Raw genomic sequence first — 24,649 nt, 5'->3', positions numbered from 1 at the left:
TGTCCAAGCAAACAGATAATTAACTCAAAACTTGATTCATAAGGGCAAAGTGACTCTTTCCTTGTACTTGGGCATCCTGCCAATGCAGGAGACCATGGACATTTGAACTTGCACACAGAAAAGTGACTCAGAGCTGTGGAAGTGCTGTTCTAGAGAAAGGACATGTGGCAGAGCAGCAAGAGGAGAGTTAACCTGTTCAGCACAATGATGCCTGCCAGCGAAAAGCTTCTGGACAGCTTTCCAACGGGGGCTCAGAGAAAAGCAGCAAACTTCAGGCTATGCCTGGGGTGAGGAAAAACTGCTTGAAGTTTAAGGTTGTGTTAATGCATTCAGGAATCTGGAAGAAAAGGGAAAGCGATGCTTAAGGAGCAGAAGGGAGTGCTAATGAGGGAGACTTGGTTAGGTCTTTAAGCCCACATGAGCTGGAGCAGAAGAACCAGCTCTCAGGAGAGGGCAAACAGAGAGGAAAAACATCAGTAAAGTTATTGCCTCCAAGTCTGTGATTTTAAGTATCCAGACAAGCCAGGAATGTTAATTCCTGCAGCTGCCCTCCAGAAGCCCCTCTCAGACCTCCCTCCGGCTCAGGGTTCGCAGAGAGCAGAAGGAACAGACTCTCCTTTACCCCGCGCTGCTCGCAAGAGCGGAGCTCCCCGCTGCCAGGAAAGCTGGGGGCTGCACCAGGGCTGCAGAGCTCACCACTGACAAGCCGATCCCAAACGGCCTAAAATACCAGACATGCCAAAGGATTCCTAACTTGGAACATCACAACCCGGGGCAGCAGTTGCTGTGGGGCATCTTGCCCAAGTGGGATTCGAGATCAGGTAATACTCAATAGCTCTCAGCTCATGGCTGTTTGTACAGCCTAAGTCTAGGTCTTCACCACAGCTCATCGCTTTCTCCCAAAAGAATTAATGCAACAGCTGTGTTTTTATTCCTCTCTCTCACCCAGGTTATCTGCTGGCTGTTGCTCCTACCAAGGAAAATCCCAAACTTCTGAAAACTTAAGTACTGTGCCATTGGGCCACCAACATCAGGCATAAGGTAGCCTTTCTGCGGAGCACAGGGAGAAGTCCAGCGCCACCGGGCAATGACCACAGATGGGCTCTTGAGTATTTCTGCAGCCCAGAGAGATCTCAGCCCCCCCCCCAAAGCTCCATTCAGCACAGACCTTGGCAAGCAACTGTGCTGCGAAAGACGCTACACCAGCACAGCAGAGCTCCTCGTCTGCCATTTCAGTTCCCAGCGATGATGATGTGACTAAAAGCAAGGTGCCTTGCTTTCAGCGCCTTGCTGTTCCTAAGCAGCAAGATACCCGTTTCCCCATACAACAGTCAGGTCACCCTGCTCTCCCTTGCAGACCGGCTTTCTGTTTTTTGTATCTCAGAGCCAAGCAAGAGCTTGGTGTTACTTCTGCATAACTGTAGACTAAACTGTCCGGTAAAGCCTCCACAACCGCAACTTAATTGCCAACAATGCACAGCCCGCGGCAGAGTCCCTCTCCTCCTCCACCTTCGGTTTCAGTAAATCACCGAGGAGCCGGTCAGCAACTAACCTCAAGGGGACACTCTTCTTCTTCCTCCTTGATGTCACTTCACCTCATCTGTAGGAAGACCTCAGCCAGAGGCTACCAGGCAGCCCATCTTCCCGCACAGTTTCGGTTCTTGCAGTCTTGCTCACCACTCGAGCTCCTCTGTCTCATGGCAATGAGCCCCTGAGCACTGCTGACCAAAGCCTCCCCCGGGGAGCCTCCGTCACCGCAGAACACACAGCCCAGCCCTGACTTTTCTGCAAGAGAAGGTGGAGAAAGCAGGGCCCAAACACAGGCAGCAGGTTGTCTGGATAAACATCTCCAACACTGCAAGGGGCATTTCTTCAATGCCAGCCCAAGCCTCCTCCTTCACCCAAAATACACTAGGGTGCCAGTTCCACTTGAACCAAGCAATGACAAACACACCAGGAAGTTTATCCTCAAGACTGGGTTCAAGTAATAGCACCAGTCTTTTTTATCAGCTCTCCTCGACAGCACAGACACAAATACTACACCCATGGTGTGGGTCATGGCATAAGGCCATGACAAGTCCTCGCTTAGAGGAAGCCTTGAATGAACAAGGCTGACAGCAACCAGCCTGAGCTGGTTTTGGACAAAAGCTGCACCCAATTCCCTTCCCTTCCTGACCATCTCCTCCTTCTGAGCACCAAATTTGGCACTTGCAGCAGCTGAATCCTAGAAAAGCTTCCTCGCACAGAGCGCAACAGCACTTCCTTGCAACAAGCTACACGTGGAGGAGAGTTTCAAGCTAGACACATCTTCACGAGCGGCTGCCAGCTGTGGGGTGGAACATGCAGGCTGCTTACGCCTGGCCCGCAGCAACTCATCTCCCAGCTCCAGATAGCTCAGATATGGATATTATCCAATCTCCCTTGCACCAGGCAAGAGAACAAGTTCATGGGCTAATCATCAAGGCCAGGACAGCATCTCCAGCAGCAATTCACTGCCATGGCCAAAGCAGCAGAGCTTCTGGCCTCCCACAGCAGAGGAGACAGACAGCAAGCACAAAGCGTTTTGCTTTTTCAGACCTCCCAGAGGTGGTTTGCTCTCCGAGGCAGTTGGGGAACAGAGCGGTACCTTGGCAGGAGGCATCCTCGGGAGGCTGCGTTTCAGGAATGCAGTGCAGACAGACGCGGGGGAGGAAGCCGCCCTATCTCCTGGCCTTCACCGCACTGCAACCCTCCAGCACTTCAAAGGGGAACCCTACAGCTGCAGCAACAGCTGGACCACCCGCTTGCATGCCCAACCAACGGAGGGAAGAGCACCGTTTCTAGAGGCTTACAGGTCCAGCACTCGGACCAAAGAGTCTTGCTTTGGTGGGGGGGATCAAAGTCTCCACTCTTCATTCACAAACCTCCACAGCCTAAAAGCCACATACCACCCTCTAACCCTGGAAGAAGACAGAGTCATCCTCTAGTGATGAAACCAAAGTCACAAAACTGCTTCAATTTGCATGATTGCCACCATCTGGTCCTGGACATTACCATTCAGTTAGAGTCCTATAACCTAGTTACAGGTTTTTGGTTTTTTCTCTCCCTTCACCTTGTCCCCCCCTTAGAAAGGAATTGCTCAGATGTAGCAAAAGAAATGCAAAGGATGTGGAATGAGATTTCACAGTTCATTTTTAAAAGGTTATTATAACCCAGGAACTCCTTCTCTAACTCATTTCAGCTAGCACAGTAAGATTATTCCTCAATTTATCTCAGTCTTACCTAGCTGGCTGTAGCAATTACTTTTCAGACATTCACAGCAATTCATTTTCAATTGCATGTCCTTTTCCAACTGCCAGAGAAGGGTAACCTGACTCTTATTCAGAGCTTAGCTATGAAATTCTGCAGTCTCTGGAAAGACCCTTATAGAATCAGAATGTTTTTTTAAAAAGGAAAAATAAAATTTATGAGGCAGAAGTGGAAAATCCCTGACACAAATAGTTACTTTATCCCCAGTGTTTGTTGTACCTTCAATCAAGATAAGACAAGCATTGCATTTTCCTCACTTTTTTTTTAAATTATGGTTCCAGTTCCCGATCCTTGTTTACACACACAGCATCTTGTGAAAAAGCAGGCAGTCTCAGGCGAGACATCTATGTTGCACAGAAAAGTCACAACACTAGGAAAGACTACAATCAGGCAATGCTGTATTTTAGCACAGCTTCTGAGCCTTTACATGCAGCTTCTGAGGCTGGGATTTTACATGAAATACAGCAGCTCACAATCATTCCAGTCATTGGGGAACCTCTCTGCACATCTTTATGCTGCCAGACAAATGCATTTCTTTTTTATATTAAAAACATATTTTTAACTCTAGTGCACAGCCCTGAAGCAAATGACTGCAGTATGTGTCAGTGCCAGGCATCCTCAATCCCTCAAGATTTCCACATGGACTGAAGGCACTATCTCATCACAGGGTTAATATAGAATTAAAATATAAATAAAAATAGTATTACAACAAAACAAGATTGAATGGGAAGTACCCTAAAAAAACAAGTGGTCAGCAACCCAAAGAGGTCTATTTCTCTCTCTTGCACACTGCTCATGGTGGCAACAGGAGATAATGTAGCAGAAGCCTCCAAAGGCCCCTTCAGCCCCAACTAGCAGGCACAGCATCAAGTTCACAGCTTGTGGCCCAGGTCTCCCTTTCTGCTAAATTTAAGGATGTTTCTGTAAGTCACAGATGGTTTGTGGTATCTTCTAGTGGCCAAGAAAGCTCAGCTCTGAAGCTAACTTGATGATTTGTGCAGGAAGTTGGCTCTTCATGAACTTAAAGTAGCCTTTTATTTATAAGACTTATTTCAAGCATCTCGGCACAACTTGTTTTCCCGGTTACATGCCAGGACTGGAGCCCATGCCTCTTGCTCCAGAAGCCAGCAACCAAGCTCTGGCTCGACTCCTCGGAGCTGCGCTGTTACAAACACGCCGCAGCCTCCTGATGTCAGTCCTGCTCACGTGAGAGAAAGGAGAAGGAAGACTGCTGACCAAGCATAGCCTCGTGCTGCCGTCCCGAGCTGCTAACCGCTTGCGGCTCCGATAATTGTCTCCACATACTTCAGAGATGGCTTGGCTCTTGGTTCCTGCCCAAGCACGGGGATCGCGCTGGCCAGCCGATCAGAGCCTGCACTACCACTGAGCCCGCACAGTCAGCTCAGCGAGGCAGAGGCAGCTCCTCCGCACACCCGTGCAGCAATACACACGGGTCCTGCTGCATCTCGGCCTCCTCTGCACAACCCAGAGCGGCAGAACGGCTGCGCTCCCACCCTCCAGGCCCCTCTGCTTTTAGTCCCGCAACCAGCTGAACTCTACAGAGTTTTCAGAGCTGGAACTGAGTGGCAGCAGTGCCCTTTGGACACTCAGGGATGAAATAAGTGCAGGAGCTGCAGGCAGAGGCTCTATTTTGCAATATGCACACACTAAAATCTGTGACAACCAAGTTAAATGAGGAACCGGGTTACGCAAGCACACGCAACGTCATTAGTCGCCATCTACCCGACGCCCACGCAGGTACTCCCAGAGGCAGGCACCACTCAGACCGAGCTCAGCACGGCCTCACCCAGCCCGCAGCAAGGTCCAGGCGGTCTCAGCTCATCGCCAGCGGGGCATCAGGTGGCTCCATGCCTCCAGGAAGGAGCTCGCTGCGCACATCCCAGCAGCACAGTCACGCTGCCAGCACGAGCCCTGGAGCACCGACGCCTGCCCCGCTGGTCGGCCCATTCACGGCCAGCGAGGACACTTACCAAGTGACTGCTCTCTGGTTTCTTGTAAACAGAAACCCATGCAAGTCACCACGACATCTAAAGGCAAAATACACTCAGAAAGCTGCCAGCTCCTTCAGACTGGCTTTCTCCATGTCAGGCTTCCAGTAAAAGCCCCCACAGCCGTGCCAGAGAAGGAGGGAAGGGAACAAACGAGCATTGTGGAGGGAGATGGCTTGGCAGAGCACTGCTCTCGCGCTCTCTGCGGCCGCATGACGACCTTTATGTCACTGACTCAGCACCGAAACTGCACATACGCATACACAAAAAAAGGCAGAAACACAGCTGTCACAATTACTGACCCTGGAAGCTCTGCAAGAGCCAGTTTTCTGATCGAGGACCAACACGAATCCCCTAGGTGCACGTAGTCAGGTATCACCAGATTCCCCTCCCCACCACACATGCCAGGCCTTCCCTGGGGAACAACCCCTCTTCTCTTGTGATGACCACTTTTCTACGGGACCACGGCACGGCACAGATCAAGGCAGCTTCTGAAGAAGCCTTCAGAGGAAAAAAAAAACAAAAAAAAAAAAAGAAAGGCTGAAAAGACTGTTCTAAATCAGAGATCAGTTCCTTGCACTGGTATCATTGACAGCTTCAGGACAGAGAGGAAGATGCTGCACAGAAAAGAGCAGCCAAAGCTAATGCAAATGCAAGCTGAAACTCCTCCTGTTTGTACCTCACTAACCTGCAGGCTGAGCTGCAGAAACAAGAGCAAAACGACAAGGTTGTAAATAGAAGTCAACCTAAAAAACAGTTAAAACACTTGGGAGGAAGAAAAATAACAGCTTAGTGCACATCAGCAACCATCTCGCAGGAGACTCATATTCCCATGGTATCTGCAAAGCGTTCACAGAAAAAGCTTTTCAAAAGCTCATGCACATGGCGGCACTGGAAGGAGGTTGCAGAGGGCCCCTGCCACCCCACACAGGAATGGCAGAGAACTTGTTACAAGCAGGAACAGCCTTGTGACAGGGAAAGGGTTTCTTCTTTTGCCCACTGGTGTTACAAGACAGAGGGGTTTCTAAAGTACATCAGAAAGAGGAGCCCCCAGGCACGAGCTCACCAGGAAGAAGAGTCAGCAGCAAATAAATGCAGCAGGTTCGTGGTGCTGCTCAGACTGCTGTGCCTCGTCTCTTCTGACTGCCTCTTCTCACCGACTCCAACGAAGATTTTTCTTCCTGACAGTATTAGGCCAAGAGACCTTTAGGGGCAAGCTTTATCTTCTCTTGTACCTGTTCTATACGAATACCACCGATTAGAAAACAAAATTTCATTTACACCAGCCTATACTAGTTATTGGCCCCAGTAAGCCTCAAATTTGTTTTTACTGTTTTTTATTAAAAGGAGATCTGGAAAGAAAAGTGGTCCTCTCCAAAACAAAAGCAGATCACTAACGCTGGAGTTCAGATCCAAGTGATTCAACGTTGCCCTTTGACAGCCTTTGGATTAGCTACTTCTCTGCACCTCTGCTGTCCCGAGATCACACTTCCCCTCATTAAAAGGCCTTCAGTTTGGCCAAATAAGCCGCTCTGCTTCAGCTGGTCTGCCCAGGCTCTCTGCAGCATTGGCAGCCCTACACTGTTTCAGGTGGGCTTGCTCTGCGGGCAAATCCCTCACCTTCACCAGCTCCTGCGCACGGGTGCCGAGGAAAGGTGGCACAGCAGGAAGCCTTCCTCGCCCCGTCAGCCTCTGCTGGAGCATCTGAGCTGGTACTCACTGTGACATGGGGCTGCCACTCTGTACTGCAAGCAAAACGCGTGTTTTCACCATTGCAACGACGAAATTGGTGGTCCAGGACCAACTTCCAGTGCTTCAGACAACAGGGTTTGGTTTTCTCTGTGCATGAAGGTTCACTGTTCCTAGCACTTCTGTACCACTTTCTACTCAAGTATTTTAACAATTCCAGCACGTCCCACAATTTCCTATTAACCGCTATCAGCCCAACAAAGAAGGGTGCCAAGCAGCAAAGCCTCATTTTCTCACCCAACTGGAAAGGTGCCTCTCCTCCATTGACCTCTTGGCATTTCCAGCAACTCAGAAAATCTAACCTAAACAGAGGACTTGGCTACAAGAACACCTTGAAAAAGGGTAAGAAACAGCCACACAACTCAAAGTTGTTTCTTCGGTGAAACACAACAAACTACTCTCTCCATGCAAGGTCTCTTCTACTCAGGCCTTGACACAACAGCTCAGGGATTGGCAAAATCTCTATTTTAGGTACAAGAAAGAAGCAGAATGTCCATCAGTCAGTCTGGAGTCAGAAACACTGTGTATTTGAGCTTTCGCTGTCACCATTTGGATTTTTTTCTGGCCCATAGGCATCATTGAAGGGCAGCAGAATGGTTATAAAAGCAAAGAAGGAACAACAACAACAAGAATGGTTTTACTGAGGCAGGAGGCAACTCTACTCTGTGGGCGTGTGGAGGGAGGACCGTGCAGTGAGGCCATTACACTGAACAAAAGGATTTAAGGCATTATCCAACACACAAATCAACTCAAACTTGCCAAGCTGTCTTAAGAGAAAGCAACCCCAAACTATTTAATTCCACAAGCTTCCCTTCACTAGGAAAAAGTCCTTCTCTCAACCTCTAAACAAGGAGGTGAGGCATCTCACCGCTTTGTACACCTGAACGCCTACCTCCACGCAGATTAGCATGAGCTAGAACAGAAAAACAAGTGTTCAGGTTTACAGCATAAACAAAACCTGAGAACGGCAGGTAAACTGAACTCTTCTGCTAACTAATATTGTTCACCGACTTTCCTTCCCACGGAGACACAAATTCAGAGCGGCACACTACAGGCACAGTTTGAAAGGGGAATGGGGCTGCAACACTGCTAACACTTTGAACCCCTGAAGCCTTGACTTCTGATTGCCCTTTTGCCAACTACCGTGGGCACGATTCAGTCAAACCAACTGCTCAAGTCTCAAGAGTAACCCATTAATCCATGTATTTTACATGGGTCAGGTCCTGCCGGTTGAAGATGCTTTTGGGGATCAAAAGGAGACTGCTAACAAATATCATATTCCTTTCTGGAAGTGTTTTACCCAGTGCTGTCATATCTGTAGCAACAGCTGAAAGTTCAGTGAAAATCATCCTCCTCCAGACTGGCAGTTTGTGCATCCCATGCCCACAGGAGCACAAGTGCCCACTGGTCCTGCTGAGATCACGTCTCCTTTTGCTGACGATGTTCACTGTCTACTCAGCAGCCGGGAGGAAAGGAAGCTGGCCGAGGTGCCCTCACCATCAGTTCTCCAGCTACGGGCTGGAAGCAGACAGGGCCGACTTTGTTGCCCATTTGCAAGCTGAACTGCAAAGCCTGAAGGGTCTGTGGGACCCCACTGCAGCTCAGAAGCATCACCTTACCCAAAAAACTGATGTTCCTATGGCAGAAGCACGTGCCCAGCTGCCCAGCCACTTCCATTCGATGATGGTTTGTGTGACAAGCTGTGACTTTGTCTGTGGCTGCTACAGGAAGGGGAGCAATACAGAAGGGTTTGGTAGCCACAGACTTTGATCTCTTCCACCACAAACTGTTTTGATGGCAAAACTCCTTAACACCGCTCATTTGTAAGGTTTCCTTTGAAACTAACAGCTGAAGAGCATCAGAGGGACATGGTTAAAAAGATCCAGGAAAGATTTAAGAACTGTAGAGACCTCTGATTGGAACAGTATGTTTTGTGGATTTTTTAATAAAATCAGGAGCTATTTGTATGGAATCAGAGCATTTTGTATTTATAAGGTAGCTTTCATCTGAGGCCATGGAGGCAGCTTAGACATTACGTGCCTGCCTCCCGCATTGCTGTAAGGGAAGTAGATGTTACCACACAATCCTTATATGCGATACCGCATCACTGTAAACCACGTGGTAACTCACTGAGAGCTGTCCTCCCGGTCACAGGCCTGGGCTTTGCACTGGGCTATCCTACTAGGAGTGCGCACAGCCACCCTATGGCTACCCCCAGCCGCTAAAGGTAAGGCAATCTGAACTTTATTTTACCTTTTCAAAAGCCTATGAAACAAGGGGAACTACCAAGTCCAGTCCTCTGCAGTCACACACAACTACGTACCAAGCTGGCAGTGCAGACGGAGCCCACGACATCAGCTCTGCACCCCAAAGCAGCCATCTCCGTGCCTGACGTGGGATACGAGCCCCCCAGGACAACACACACAAGTCAGGCAGAGAACGAGCAGGGTCAGAGGCGCGTTCAGTGCTGCGGCTCCTGCAGCAGCAGCAGCGTCACCAGATGACCCCATGAAGGGACAAAGCCACAGGACGAGCAAGGAGACACCCTCAAATCACCTCCAGGGAAACGTTCCCCAAGCTCCAAATGCAGGGAATGATAAACCAGAGGATGAACGGGAGATCGTGAGGTGCAAAAACTGCAGTTCTCCAGCTCCACACTCCCACCCTAATGTGGTCAACACAAGCAGAAGATACTTGATACTATTTTTCTTTCCTATTATAAGATTAAGTTGCTTCTCTTACCTCAAGTAGTTATATATGCAGCTGTGTTGCACAACCAGGGCTTGCACAATCCTCACAGGCATTTTATCAGCCTGCTACTCCAAAGCTCAGAGTTAGCAGAACAAAGAGATGCTAGCAACGACCCAGGAAAGCAAGTCGATAGATGCATTTCACAAGCAGCCACGCAGCAAGATCCAGCGTGCTTGCCGATGCAGCAAAAACCGATCTACCAGCTCCCTAGGCTGGTTACTAACCTTCACAGATGACTTGCACATGCACAGCCAGAGCCAGATTTTCCAAGAAGAAAATTCACCCTACCTTTATCTCTGAACCTTGCAATCTCCTAGACCATAGAGCGAGAACGCAAAGGACAATTAGTCAGTGATTCTGCTTGATTCTACTGCAAGGGGCCACAAGAACAATTCTGAAAGATAACCGGAGGCATGAAAGTGGTTGAAAACTAATCAAGAACATTATAATAATCTGCTACTAGAGTTCAAGTCCAGTTACCCTTTGGACTTGTAACCTTAGAGAAGCTGCCAGCGTTACGAGCACGTCCCCTCTACTCGCTGCAGATTCTGCGACTGATCAGCAGCGCACGATTGATTGTAATGTTTACCTGGGGAGGAGCAGCACCAGATTATGAGCCTGTAATGATTTGCTCTGCTATATGAAATTTCAGACTCTATAACAACAGCCCTCGCGGAGGTGCACCTGTCACTGCAGGGCTCGTGACTCACTCTTCACAATAATGCATATAAAAGTAATCCTACCGCTCAGATCACATTGTGAAAGCGAGTTATGCAAGTTTTATGAACTGTGTTTTTAGAGGTAAGAGAGCCTATATTAGGAAACAGAGCAAAGCTCAGTGTCAGCAGAGGTAGCCATCGGACAGTTTTCTTTCACACAAGGGAAAAGGGATGGGGAGAAAGTTGCAGGAGTGCACACCTGAGCAGGGCAGCCTTTTGCCTACCCTTGCACTGCCAGGGCCCATCAGCTCTTCCTGCCAGACACCGCCCGCCCTCCCCAAATCTCACTGCGCGCACGGCAGCTCCACCACCTGCGACGCCCAAAAGAAACAGGCTGCCGTGCACTGGCTGCTCCCAAAGCAAGCGCGGCAGGGCCAGCAAACGCGAGCAGAAGGGTGGCGGGTGGCAGGGAAAACCTCCTCCTTGCTGGCTCCACCACCACCCAAAGGGCAGGTCAGGATTACGCCCTTGCCCCCATCTGCACCCGAGCAAATGCACAACACGAAGGGTCACACAAGACCACAAAAGGAGTTTTGGCCTTGACCCCTGCGAAGTTCCTGGTTGCTCTGGAGGGGAGGAAAAAAAAAAAAACAAAAACAGTTGCAGAAACCACAAATTTGCTCAGTCCTGCCTATCCAGAAGGCACCACCCCAGAAATTATCGATTGAACAAGAGGCAACTGAGAAGTGATGACAAAGCAAGAGATCTGCTCTGTTACAACTGGAGCAGGACTAATGAACATGGGGTTAAGCCAGCAGCGTGACACTAGCTCCTCCTTCCTGCCCACTCTCCAGGTTACTCTCCAAGGCTTTTACAGTGGAAGCTTAAAAGAAAGCGCTCAGCTGTGTCAGGCTTTTTCTGTAGTACTGGTTTCCTCCCAGCCTCTCCCCCTCATTACGGAAAAGGGGGCTGCATGCATCATCCAGTTCACACGCAACACAGGAGGCTCTCCAAACAGCTTCAGATCTGGACACTCTTTATGGCACCCACCATCTTGCGTTCAGAGCAATCAATCCAGCAAACAACATATCTGAAGCAAAATCGAGAGGCCCGTTCAGACAACGCTGGGTTCTTCATAAGCCCAGCAAAACGGTGTTTTCCTCACCCGCAGCAGATTTGCCCACAGGCCTGCTTTGCCTGTGCACAAGAGCTCATCAGGATTTCTCAAAGAACAGCAGAAACAGCACAACAAAGCCCCTTCCCCCCTTTCCGGCAGGAGGGCTGGGTACACCTGGGCCCCTCGCTGAACACAGCTCTGTCAGCTAACAGAAACTACGCTGCTCCACATGGAGCCCAAAGCACTGCGGAAGCAGAGAGTCAATACACCCCTCGTTTCGATTGCAGAGTTTAGAAACAGACCCGATGTTTCTTTGTGCTTCTCAACTGGATACGTGTTTGTGTTTTGCTTTTCAAAAGCCACAAACACAATCCCGTTCCAGTGAGCCTCATTCAGATCAGGCTGCAAAACTAAATGACTCCTACCCCCTATATGCATCCCACCAAGCATTATTATTTCTTTTAATGCTCCAACAGCTAATCCATGGCAAGGCTGCACTGGATGCTGGCAGGCCAAAGCACGTCCCCAGCGGCATGGGCTGCGCTTACTCCCACGGGTAAGAGGGATTCCTAAGAATCAGCTCCATTTCAATGACTAACTCGCAGCACCACGGTCCAGGTGTCTTCACTCCCTCTCCAGCTTTACTAATCCCAAACACAGGGTTTTCCATTATTTCCCTTTGATGAACATAGTCCCTAAAGCATGCTTTTCCTCTCCAAAGCCATGCCTTCGAGCAAAGACTGTGGCTAACAGTCTTCCAACAGCCAAAAGCTTTTTAAGAAAAAAAGTGACTGATCATCCACCCTGCCTGTGGGGGGAATGACAGCAAACCAGCCCAGCTTGCTGCAAAGATTTCAGTTAGACACCGGGAACAACTTTCCACAGCCAGGTGCTGTAAAAAGGAGCTCGCTGAACAAGTGGCAGGCCGGGACAGGCGAGGCACTCGCCCGGCGAAGGGGAGGTGAGCTGGGGCAGGGCGGCCCATCCGGGCTGCGCGAGGCTCCCTGACACCCCAAACCCTCTGCGTCGCCCCGGGAGCGTCTCCCCCGAGGGCCCTGACCCCGAGGCGGACAGGGACGGGGACCTGCCGCCGTCACCCCTCCGAGAGCCTCCCGGGCCTGGCAGCCCCCGCCCCACAACCCGAGCGCGACAGGGGCTCGCCCCCACCCCCCCAACACGAGGGGCCCAGTTACCCCCCACGGCAGAGCCCAGCCGTCCCAGCACCCCCACAGCAGGGGGCGCAGGTGTCTCCACCCCCCCCAACCCCAGGGGACCCAGGCGTCCCGGTCCCCCCCCAATAAACCACCAGGGACCCAGGCGTCCCCGCACCCCCCTTCACAAGGGACCCAGGCGTCCCCGCACCCCCCCCCCCCCCGTACGCGCACACACGCCCCGGCCCGACCCGGCCCGGGGCTCAGGCGGCCCCCGGCCCCGGCCCTCACCCCTCGGCGGCCCCAGCCGTCCCGGCCCCTCCGCCACTTCCCGCGGCTCGCGGCGGCGCCCCGCAGCCCCGGCGCGGCCGGCACGTAGGGCGGCTCGCGCCACGCGAGGACACGCGCGGGGGGGGGGGGGGGCCGCTCGCAGCCGCCGCCGCCCCGCCAATGGGCTACGCGCGCCGCCGCAGGTTCCCCCCCCGCTCCGCCGCTGTTGGTATGGCCCACGCCGCGCCTGGCCCGGGAGGGGGCTCTTAAAGAGACAGGAGCAGCGGGGAGGGGCCGGAGTTTGGGGGGGGGGGGGTTAGGGTCCGGGTGGGGGTGCTGGGGGTCACTCGGTCCGAGTGTGGGGTGCTGGGGATCACCTCTTGAGGGTCAAAGCGGGGGCTTGGGGAGGTCAGGAGTGCCGGGGTTCAGAGGTCGAGGTGGGGGTGCGGGGGTCAGGGGTGCTGGGGGTCAGAGGTCAAAGTGGGGGTGCTGAGGGTCAGGTGTTGGGGGTCAAGGTGGGGTTGATGGGGGTCAGAGGTCAAGGTGGGGGCCCTGGGGGTCAGGGTGGGGATGTTAAGAGTCAGGGTGCTGGGGGTCAGAGGTCAAGTGGGGTCAAGCATTAGGGTCACAAGAGGGTGCTGGGGGTCAGGGGCCAAAGCAGGGCACAGGGAGCCCCGGGGAGAATGACCCCGCGGCCGGAGCCCCCAGGGCACAGGACTCCGGCCGTGGGGTCACTCCCCTCGGGGCCAGGCCGGGGGCCCCACTCTGGGGTCTGCTGCAAAGTCTGCTGGGGCCAGGGAGGGCAACTGCGCCCCACCTCACGGGGTCCCCACCACTGCTTTTTCCTTTGCTTCCTGCTCCGCAGGGCACCCTGGCACTGGGGGGGCTTTCTGGGGCACCGCCGTGCTCCTTGCCTGGACGGCCGAGGCAGAGCACCTGAAACGACGAGCCTCAAGAGACAGAGTGTCCCCAGAGGGAGCCCAGCCCATGCCAAACAGGGATTTTATCGATCTTTTTTAAAAAAAAGAGTGACTTTAACTCTGGCTCCCCTCCAAGGAGAGGGCCTAGTATTGCAACTCAGTCTCAGTAACGCATCCGCGACCTTGGTCAGACAGCAAAAGTGTTGGAGCCGATGCTTATTTTTACCTCCCTCTTGACATGGTTCAGTTCTCCTCGCAGCCCTCCAGGATGTTTGCATGTGCTCCCACCCCAGCCGCTTCCCTCCCTCCCAGCCACTTCCCTGCCAGCGTGGGCAGGATTTGCCCCCAGGCCCAGGGCAGTGGGACCCTGTGGGAATCTGCTGCTGGAGAAGCGGAGGGTCCCCAAGTCGCTTGTGCGGCAGCGTAGCTAGCACTGGAGGAAGCGACCGTCTTGGGAAAGGCTGGGGATGGACTTCGGTAGGTGCTGATCTCCCTCCACCTTCCCCTTCAACCACTCAACACCTCCATGGAATGACTTAGTGGAAAACACTCCATCCCTCGACGGCTCTGCAGGGAGAGCAGATCTCTTCACAGATCACCTGATAGAGCTGGAAAGGAAAAACAACCAGTTTCTGGGCCCACAAGCGGTTTTCACTGTGCAGTACCGCTCTTCCCCAGCACGCGTCCTCCGCCACCAGCCAGACGCGCACAGCCAGCACCGAGCGGCCATGCACAGCCCACTGCGGCCCAGAGCCCCCACTAGACCCAGCCCACATGTCCCAGCTCCCCACCTGCAAGCAAACCAGGAGATGAAGTCGTTTGTCTTCCAGGCTGTATTTCAAGCTTACGATTTGAAGGTACACAACAGCCGCAACTGCTACGCGTCCTCATCACCCTGCTCTATTCTCCGCGTGCTTCTCGAAACAGCAGTGGTAAAATTCATTGGTTTACAGACAAGGATCTCACAAGGAGGAATATAAAGGCACTAATCAACATTTCAATGATTATCACTAGCATTTCTTTCCTGGTATTAAAAACATCCTTTAAAGTTCCAGGCAATCCTCTTATCCTGTTCCCACTCCATACTAAACACACCACAAGGCAACTGCTGTCAGCAGTTCACGAAAGTCAGAGCCATGACACCAAGTCCATTTGTGATCCCACGCACTGAGGTGAAGCAATCAGGGATGAGATAAAGCTGGCCACCAATTCCAGAAGTCCTACGAGCTGGTTCCTGGATCACAGCATCCTCCTCCAGAAAGCCCCTGCCCAGCAGCCTCCGTCTTTGCGAGCAGAGCTTCTTACTAACACAAATCTGAGGGCCAAGTCCTCAGCCCTCACTTTGGTCTTCCCCCAGAGAAAGCCCCTGCGAGGCCATGTTACTGCAGCAGCCATCTCAGAAGAGCTGCTGGAGAAGCTGCTGTACAGCAACATGCAGCTTCTTCAGGCACCGAAGTGGAAAAGTGGGGAGAAAAGAGGCATGTACATAATTCAGAGCATGCAGCCACCAGTGCTGACACTGCCTCCCAACCCTGGCTCTTCCCCTAGCCCCAAAGACAGCATGGAACAGCACAGACGCTGTCGCAGTCCATGGGGTGACAGGTTAGACACTGCAAGAACATTTCCAAAAGCAGTAATGGCACTTTGTGGTTCACGAAGCACTTGGGGGGGGGGGGGGAGGGGCAAAACAAACCTCTAAGCAGTAAATCAATGGCAATAGTTCAGATTCTACCTGCTTTACAGAAACAGAGATGGCAGATTCCTCCTGGGCATGGCACGGTGAGACAACGACACAGCTGAAAGTAAAGCTCTGGCCCTCCAAGTCCCAGCAACTCAACCAAACTCCTCCACTACTACCACAGGCACCAGATGCTGCATCCTGTTCTCAGTCCCTCTGGAAACTCCCATCTCCCACCTGCTTTTGTTTTCACCAGCTCTAAAGAAAACAGTCGGAGATTGTGCTAACACTGGTGGGTGAGATACGCAAAGCAGGGTAGTGTGAACACTGCACCACCCCTACTGGAATAGCTACATTCCAGTTAATTCTTCTAACCTGTGTTTAAGGTCCCTTCTGTCTCCTTGGATTTATGTATATCTGAAATATGATTTGCTCCACAAATGCCCTAAATCCCTTATTAAAGGGTCTTCCATTACTTTGCATGTATCTGAGGTTCCTTGAGTGCTATTAGAGATAATGAAGGCAACATGTCTGCACATGCACAGACTGTAGCTAAGAACAGACTGTCAGCACTTAGAGATGGGTTTTGGGGAGCAGAAAATGGTGTCCTTTATCCCCTTCCTCCAGCCATGGCTTCACAAGCCCCCTTCAGGGCATACTCTTAGTGGAAAAGTCACTAGCAGAAGAGAGAAGTCCCACTCCACTCAAGTACTAAGTTACAAACTAAGGCTACATGATTTCAGCCTCTCTTGGGTCCTAGTTAAATCACACCTGCAAGCGAGATAGAAGGGTAAGAACCTGTGTGTAGACAGAACATGTCCTAATCCCCATGGCCTGGTTCAGCCCCAAATTAGTCCAGTGTTTTGACTCTTAGCTTCTACTTTGAGCCAGGGAACAGATGCTCTGTAGCTCTAGTGCCTGAGTGGAAAAGACGGTTACTAAAGGCAGGGATAAGAAGAGACTCCAAGAGAGTGAGAAGTGCCAAGAGGTGATACAGTTCCCCAGCAATACTAAAAAGTATCAGAATTATAAAGAAACTATAAATAAAGTAGCCTGTGCTAGGGAGAGGGGGAATGGCCTACATCAGGCCTATCAGCCAGTTTAGCTAGTCACCCCAGGTACAGCAAAGACGTCAGCAATGCGCTGATGACAGAGTATCACACACAATGGTCCTGCCATGGCACAAGAGTCCTGCGGCTTTCTGGAGCATTAGTACACCTGGACTTTCGAGAGCTCAGCTGGCACCGGCAACGCGGCGGCTGTCGGATACCCTGATGCCTGCTGAAGCCCAGCCTGGTGCTCCACGCCCGCAGGTGTCTGCGGCTCAGAAAGATGCCGGTGGGGAGAGGACTCAGCCAGCCGGCAGCACTGTCCTGGCAAGGCTCCAGCATGGGTCTGGATGTAGTAGTCTCCGAAGGCACCTCTGGTTTGGTAGAGGGAAGAAGTGAGGCCGTATCCTGGAGCCTGAGATCCCTCACGTGTCAGAGCATGGCCGTATCCCAGAGCACAACTCGGCTGAAATCCCTGGCTCTGGATGCTGGGGTGCTGCATCTGGAAAGCAGGGAGAGCCGGAGGCGAAGAGCAGTAGTAGCTCTGGGTGGGGTAGGAGCCTGGCACAGGGTTAATCCTAGTCAGGAAGAAAACAAAAGGTTGCATTGTGTTCAGAACTGACATTGCCTAATTAGTGCTGGAAGTGTCCTGGGGGTAGATTTCCTCCTGACCAGTACTCAGAAAGGTCAGAACAAACCATCAGAGACAAGTGAAGCTCTTACTATAAGCAGCGCTGGGGTAAAAATAAGTTTACTGGTCTCCCAGGACAGATATTCCCATTCCTACTCCATAGCAATTCCACGCCTACAGAATGGGTGCAGCTCCTGGCCCTACCTCTCTTCATGCAAGCAACATGCAAGCCAAACTGCAGCGTGCTTTAAGATTTCCATACCCATCCTTTCTTCTCCCTTCCCCCCAGCTACATATCCTTTAAGTCATTAATCAAGAGAAGCCACACCTGCCAAATGCTATTTATCAAGAATGCAAAGGTGTTTGGTGCAAGTAGGAGCCCAGGGTATGGAGCAAAAAGGGAAGGAGGAGAGCGCCACAAATAGAACGAATCATTCAGAAGCAAGGCCTAGAAACAGCCTCTGCCAGCAGAAGGAATGACTCACGCTGCTGAAATACATCAAGAGAGAATCTAAGAGCCAAAGCCTTGGGGACTTCAGGAGTACTGTTCATCCCACGCACAACACCGAGATGAGTGCAGGGAGTCAAGACAATATTCATGAAGACCCTGACAGCCAAATTCCCAGCTAGAGTAAGGGACTGGCTAAGGCTGGAGTTTTGGGGCTTGGGGATGTTTGAGGAATCTTGTTTGTTTCTTTTAGCATTCATGGACACAAAACGATGTAAAAGCCTTAATCTCCTGGAAATGTCTCCTGTCTGGCAGCAACTTGGTGCCTGAAGATGTGTGAAATTAAAAAAAAAAAAAAAAAAAAAAAATTAAGAGCTCTTAGTTAGGAATAAACAAGAATCAAAATAATAAAATTAAGCCCCAGAAGCAAGTGTAGGACTTGGGTCTAGAACATAGAGACATGTAAATTCAGCTGCCGAATTGGAAACATCCTAGAAACACCTTCCCACGCCCTGCTTGATAGTCAAATGTTTATGTAAATACATTCCAGCCAGAACAGTCTATTTATGTCATCTCCCCTAAAGAAAGCAGGTTTAGGCACACAACTGAGACACTGTGCGTAGAAGCCATTAGCAGCAGCATTACACTGATCTAGACACAGGCACAGCATGTGGTAGGACAGTCCCTCTCCCAAAAGCAGTACTAGTACGGAAAGGAAAGGGTAAAAGTACTCCTGGATTTGCCTAGCCTCCTCTGCAAGCGCCTGGTTTGATTGCCCTAATGGATCTGTAAGGCTGCAGATAAGGCTCCCAGTAAGGCTTTGTTATTTATGTTTCCCCCTCAGGTGAGGATAGATGCAAATATTTGGGAATGCTTCCTCTTTGGAGGATACCTTACAGTGAGCTGATGGCTTAATCATGACACAGAATTTAACACTTAACAAAAATCCATCCTTCCTCTGTGAAGCTGAAATGGCATCTTAGAACAGGAAAAAATTTGACCTATATTTTGGAGCTTTTCAAAAGACAAGTGAATTCTCAAGGCTTGTGATATATGGGAACTTAATGCCATTTCTGAATGTCATCCGCAGGCCTCAAGGTTTCTTTCCAGTAAAGCAATCCTGCCTCATCACAGAAAACATGCATTGGAAGGTCTACAATAAATTTTTTTAAGTGACATTTTTAAATATGCTTTACTCCTGCACAGATTTGGACACAAGCCACTTCACAGCATTCCTGGGAAACAAGGTGAAGCAAAGAAAGATAAAAGATTCTGCCCCAGGGAGCAACACAACCAGGAGCAAACACCAGAAGTCCTAACTCAGGGCAGAAATACGCAACTCAGCTATCACGTCAGCTGAGCTGCACATATATACATTGTCCCTGCAGCAAATGGGAGTCCTTCACCTCAGTTCAGCATTCAATGAAAGATGTTTAAATCAAATTGAGTTATCTTCTCCCCTCCATGGCTTCAGATAATGTGCGATAGCTATCAGGTCACAGTACTGTGGCTAGTGTAACACCACCAGGTGGGTATGTCCCATGCTCCCTGCCTCTTAACGCCCAGGATACGACCGTGACAACCACGACAGAGCTTTTAGAGGCTGCTTAATGTCACCACAAAATTTCCCTATGTCATAAGAGTTTCTGCTAGAACTCCTGCACTTACTTGCTGCTTTCAGAGGCTCTTCTCTCTGCTAAGGACCCTGGAATATATTTCAGCCCTGGTATTCTCCTCAGCAGACTGAAAGGAAACATCCGATCCACCTTAGAGACCGCTGACTCTGGAATATCCAAACAGAAACAGTATCCAAGACCATCTGAAGCCAGCAGTACGTTAAGGAGAACTGCACACAAAATCCACTCATTTCTAACACAGCCACACGTGCAATCCCTTTTGGGCCACAAACCAGTTTCCCTGGAGAATTCTTCCAGTACTGCCCAGTGCCACCTTCACAGCTCACCACCCTTTTCAGCTGCATTTTCACTGCAAGTGCTAAAGCCACAATGACCATGGTGAAAGCATGGAGTGAAAAAACAAATGCAGAATTGGGTATGGTGGGGACCAGCAAAGCCAGCGAGAGTTTAGTGCAGAGCAAGAACCACGAATCCACCTGGGGAATACCATAAGGCCAGTGCATCTTGCCAACAAGAAATGCAGTACATTCCCCCCTCCACACTCCGGTTCAGGGCTTCCCACGTGGAAAGGATACAGGCTTCCCCAGCTAACAGCCCGCACAGGTTACTCAGGAAAGAGGAGTGGGGGATAAACCAGGCCATGCAGAGCATAAACCACGGCACCAGCACCACCGGGATTCTAACCCCCCAGACCAGAGCCCTTTTCATCCGTGAGCGGGTGGTGGACACGCCCAGCGTAGCAAAAGCTACCGGCATGAATCCTTTGGCGTCTTCCACCTCTCCCATCCTCGAGACAACAGTCTCGAGTAAGAGGTACAAGAGAGCTGTGAGGACAGCGAACACAACGGTGAAGAAGCAGTGCTTCACAGTGCCCACGTTCTTCTCAAAGCTGCCAGCAAAATACCAGATGATAACAGCACCGCAGGCCAACGATATCAGGTCTTCATAGACAAAGATGTAGGTAACTAACCTGTGAACTGAGCAGACCAGCATATTAGAAGGGCAGAGACAGCAATGAATGTTTTTTAACCCATTACAGTTACGAGCTTGAGCAGAGGGAGGGTGAGCCTATGGGATAAACCCACTTTTTCAGTTCTATCCCAGTGCAGAAGAGAGGGTATTTCAGCTCTTTAAAGCCAGGATTAAAGAACCAAATCAGTTAAAACAAGTGGTAATTTGGGTACTGCAAACATAAGGACTGACTCTTGTGCTTCTTGGGAAGATGCCCAGCAAAGGGCAACAGTATCTATAATAAATTTTAGTCTTATTAGAAGAGAATGCAAGAGGTGTCAAAATTGACAGTTATGATAACTAAGATCCTGCTCTCCTTGCAATAGCTACTGCAATCAAGAGATAAAAGCTTCTTAACCTGCCATGAGAAGCATGACGTGCCTCTCAGAAAATGTCTGGAGGTCGTCAGACTTCAGAAGAGCCCTCAGACCCCCACGCCAGCAGCTCTCCTGAGCACCCTGCAAGGACTGAGCCCAACAGTTCTCCATGTCCCTCCCCTCAACCTCAGTCCTGCAGCAGGACAACCACAGGTCAGAGCATCACCCAACATAACCTGGTGGCTGCCCTGGAGACATGCGGGAAGGTGGCTAAATTCACCCATCACCTCACAGCCCTGGATTATTAAAAGAAACCACAGCATGATGGTGAGCACGGGACACGGCAATTAAGAGTGCGATAAAACCATCGCAGGAACATCACGGGGACTGAGGAAAGCGAATCTTAACATCGTACCCCCCACCTTCCACAGAACCAAGGCCAGGAATAGGGACAGAGGTGGGAGCAGGAGGGCTGCTGGGGGGCACAGGGAAGCGCTGCGGGACGGGATCAGAGCGGGAGCAAAGGGCTCGGCGTCGGGGGAGGCCAAAGGGCGCCAGGCCCGGGTAGGTGGCTGACGGGGAGCAGGCGCCCAGCACGGGGAGGAGGCCGGGGGGGTAGCGAGGGCTCTGCCTGCGGCAGCCCCGGGGGCAAGCAGGGGCTCACGGCGGGCCAGGCCCGGGGAGGAGACCGAGGGCAGGGAATGGCAGCAGCGGGGCGGCCACCCGCTCACCTTCCCCCGCGCGCAGGGCGGCGGGGCGCAGCGAGGCGGCGGGCGCCCCCCACAGCAGCCCCGGCGCCGAGGCGGCGAGCGAGAGCAGCAGCGTGAGGGCGGCGGCGGCCGGCGGGCGCGCCCCCCCCGCCGCCATGCTGCACGGCGGGCGCGGCGACGCCCCGCTTCCGGCGGGCACCGGAAGGCCTGGTCGCGTTGCCGCGGCAACGGGAGGCGCTGCGGCGCCCTCCGGTTACCATGGCGACGGGCGGTGGCCATGTTTCCTCCCCCCCCGCCTTTCTCCAGCAGCCAAGCCGGTGTCAAACGGCCTCCGGCGTCGGCCAGCGGCTCCGGGCTGGAGACGGGGCAGCGCGGTGCCGCTCAGCCGGGCGCCACGAGGAGCAGCGCAGCTCCCAGCCTCGCCCGGGGCCGCGCAGGTGAGGGGAGGGTGCTGCGGCCTCCCCTCCCCAGCTCCCGGGGGCTTCGCCTGGCAGCGGAGGGACAGGGAGCGCATGAGCTGTCCTCCCCTGGTCTGCTCCCGGCAGTCAGGGCCACCGCAGACCTACCAGTACACAAACACCCACCTAAGCGTGTCTGTCCCAGCTAGGCTGGTTTCCCCTGTAAATAAGCCCTTCATCCTCCGAGGAGCCCAGAGGCCTTGGGAGGCTCCAGGCTGAGTAACAGATACCGCCTCTCCTTTGCCCTGCTGCTGCCTTGTCTGAAACCCACCCTAATCCCCCAAACATCCCACGGGGAGCAGTGAGGGCCCTTTGCGCAAAGCTCCCAGGTGGCCCCAGACACACTACAGCCAACGGCGCCGAAGACGACACAGTGTTTGGGTGAGATGAAGTTGCCCAAGGAGAAACCAAGAGACAGGCAGAAAGCTCAGCCCCTTTTTAATTAGGCATTCTAGTCACTGCTTGTTTTGCAGAAACTTATTTTAGGCTGTGGCAGTGGGATTTGCCTCCTGCTGTTACGCCCTGGGGGAAAGAAACAGCCCAACTTGTTTGCAGATCTGCTCAATCCATACAGCTGAAATCAGAGAATGCTCTTCAATTGCTGTTGTGAGGGGAAAAAAAGAAAGAAAAAGAGGGAAAAGAAGCTAATATCTCACAATACTCACCATTTCCTCTGCTCCTCTTTCAATGCTGATGAATGCACAGACCATCACTGGACAGAAAGCATGCAACTCTATTTCAGGGTAACTTTCTAAACATCCTCTCCAACCCTTGCAAGAAACCAGCAGATCTGAAACAACAAAATGTGACTTTTAGAAGACACTCAAATTAAATAATTCAAGTTGCTTTATTTTTTCTGACTAAATTTCATTTTTGAAACAATTTCTCATTTTAATGTATTCCCTGTGGTTCCCAAGATCATCCCTTATCTCAGACAGGGTTCTTCAAGCCAATATTTGGCTTATTGAAGTATCACTCTGGCAAAGATGAGTTTTCTTTAGCTTTTCTTTTTATCTTATAAAATCCCATTACCAGACTGCAAATACACCAAAACGTTGGTCTGAAGTCTCATCCTTGCTCCAGATCCGTGGCTGAAAGTTAGATTGGATTGTTTGTGAGGAACGTGGATATCTGTGCTGCTCTGCTGATACTTGTGCCCTCTGCTCCATCTGCAGGGGTCTAGAAGCCCTGTATCTGTTGCTGTTCTATCAGCGAGGCATGTTACTATCCCAAAGCTAAATCAAATCATAGTCCTGGTCTTTTAAATGCTGATATACTCAGCCCTGGAAGAGCAGGTTGAGGGTGAGGCAACAGCAATAGCTGTTTTTCTGCACATGTAATATAATGTCGCTAATCTAGAACAGAAGATAAAGACTCACATTTTGGACATTTTCTTTAATTCAGCCTTAATCAATATCTCATCTCCTTTCCTGGCTGCATGTAATGTGAAGCACAGTGATGTTTTTCCCAGGCACTATGAAGTCTGACAGACTGACAAATTCTCTTTGGAAATCCCATCAGCAATTCTGAAATGACTCAAGCCCAAACACTGCACATGGTGATGCAACTGACATCTAAAAAGGTTTGAAAGACATAGACTGTAGCTATAAAACCAGAGCCTAATTTTGTTTTCCTCTGTCTCTTAGCATCAGAGAAGCCCCCAGCATGACACAGATGCCCCTATTTGGCACCCAGGATTTATGAGCAGAAGAGACCTGCTGCACCTGTAACAGGTTTTGGGCAGTCGGAAGAGGTGGAACAAGGCTGATACCACCAGCAGCGGAAACCTCAGCAAAACCTTGTCTAAACAGGACAATTTTGCACCAGAGTGACTAGGAGCAGAAAGGACAAAGCCACAGAGAATCAGGTGCTGGGTTTATAAAGCAAAACATTTTTATTTTTGGGATTTCAGATCTGGTTCAGTCCTGCAGAACAGGTTGCCTCTGATATTTTCCCAGACAGAAGCCATCTGCAGCTGTGCTTCAGAGAAAGCACAGCAGCTCTCAGCTACCGGGTAACGCAAATTCGAAACCCTGGCAATTTTCCCCAGTGTTTTCGTACATCAGCTCCTCCAAAGCAAGAGCAAGTCTCATTTTGTAAGAAAGCAACACCCAGTGCCCCAGCTGCAGCCCCTCAGCATGTATGCCCCAGACCCGTCCTTCTCTAACACTCAGCCCAGACGGATGTTTCCGGCACTGGGCACCAACGCGTGAGCTGTGACTGTCCCTCCTTCCTCGAGGCGTGATGGCTAGCAGAGGCTCTACGTTTGCTCTCTGTTTTAACAGACCTCGTGTCACTTCAAGTCAATAAAGTCTGTTTTAATTTGATCCGGTTACCAGCCTGCCTCTGTCCCTTTCAGCACAGCAACGTGGTTTCCAAGCATGCCCTGTCTATTTATTTAGCTGAACTCACTTAATCCTCTAATTTACACGTTGTGATTCTCAGCTCTCCTCAGGCTTGGAAGACACATGCGAAGCTGTGTGTCTCAGCGAGAGGCAGCGCTCCCTAAGCCGTTAATGCACCCAAAAAAAAAAAAGCACGAGCAGACACCTGCACCCCACGACATGCCCAGAGGAGGAGGCTGGGCGCAGGTGAGGGGAGGCAGCGCGCAATGGTGGAGCAGCCCCTCACAGCACACGGCCTCTGCCCCATCCCCAAACGCGGCGCTGCTCAACCCTGGCAGCTGGGCAGCCTCGGGCTCCTTGTGCGTCCCGCAGCGCTGCAGCACGCGACGGGATTGAGCTCCTGCCTCGAGGGGCTGGTGTTTGGGGGCAGCTCAGCGCTTCACACCCCGGG

At 51.5% G+C, this 24,649-nt stretch overlaps 2 protein-coding genes and 1 long non-coding RNA gene across 4 annotated transcripts in view; 1 reads left to right on the top strand and 2 right to left on the bottom strand.

Annotated features, from left to right (window-relative positions):
* LOC112987387 (NADPH--cytochrome P450 reductase) overlaps positions 1-13,153 on the bottom strand; it is a 35,205-nt gene extending 22,052 nt beyond the window's left edge. Inside the window, exon 1 of the mRNA XM_064523372.1 lies at positions 13,016-13,153. The gene's annotated coding sequence lies outside the window, so the exon portion shown is untranslated. The remainder of the gene's footprint in view (positions 1-13,015) is intronic.
* On the top strand, positions 12,377-15,596 carry LOC135330330 (uncharacterized). The gene is made up of 2 exons (XR_010392288.1): positions 12,377-12,534; positions 13,860-15,596. It is a non-coding gene; the product is annotated as an uncharacterized LOC135330330 (long non-coding RNA).
* RHBDD2 (rhomboid domain containing 2) lies at positions 14,730-21,670 on the bottom strand. 2 transcript variants are annotated; one of them, XM_064523375.1, is made up of 4 exons: positions 21,417-21,670; positions 19,933-20,327; positions 19,389-19,539; positions 14,730-17,219 (listed from the first exon to the last, which is right to left on the bottom strand). In XM_064523375.1, the coding sequence occupies exons 1-4, from the start codon at positions 21,653-21,655 to the stop codon at positions 16,802-16,804; spliced, it is 1,203 nt and encodes a 400-aa protein (XP_064379445.1). In that variant the 5' UTR covers positions 21,656-21,670; the 3' UTR covers positions 14,730-16,801. The 2 variants fall into 2 exon arrangements, with proteins under 2 accessions (XP_064379445.1, XP_064379446.1); XM_064523376.1 differs by having other exon boundaries at positions 19,933-20,334; positions 21,417-21,614.
* Between the last annotated feature and the right edge of the window lie 2,979 nt (positions 21,671-24,649).

The sequence above is a fragment of the Dromaius novaehollandiae genome, chromosome 19, assembly GCF_036370855.1.
Source record: "Dromaius novaehollandiae isolate bDroNov1 chromosome 19, bDroNov1.hap1, whole genome shotgun sequence".
In the NCBI taxonomy this organism is placed as follows: Eukaryota; Metazoa; Chordata; class Aves; order Casuariiformes; family Dromaiidae; genus Dromaius; species Dromaius novaehollandiae.
Note: the sequence above shows the minus strand (reverse complement) of the source record. Positions and strands in the feature narration are given on the sequence as shown.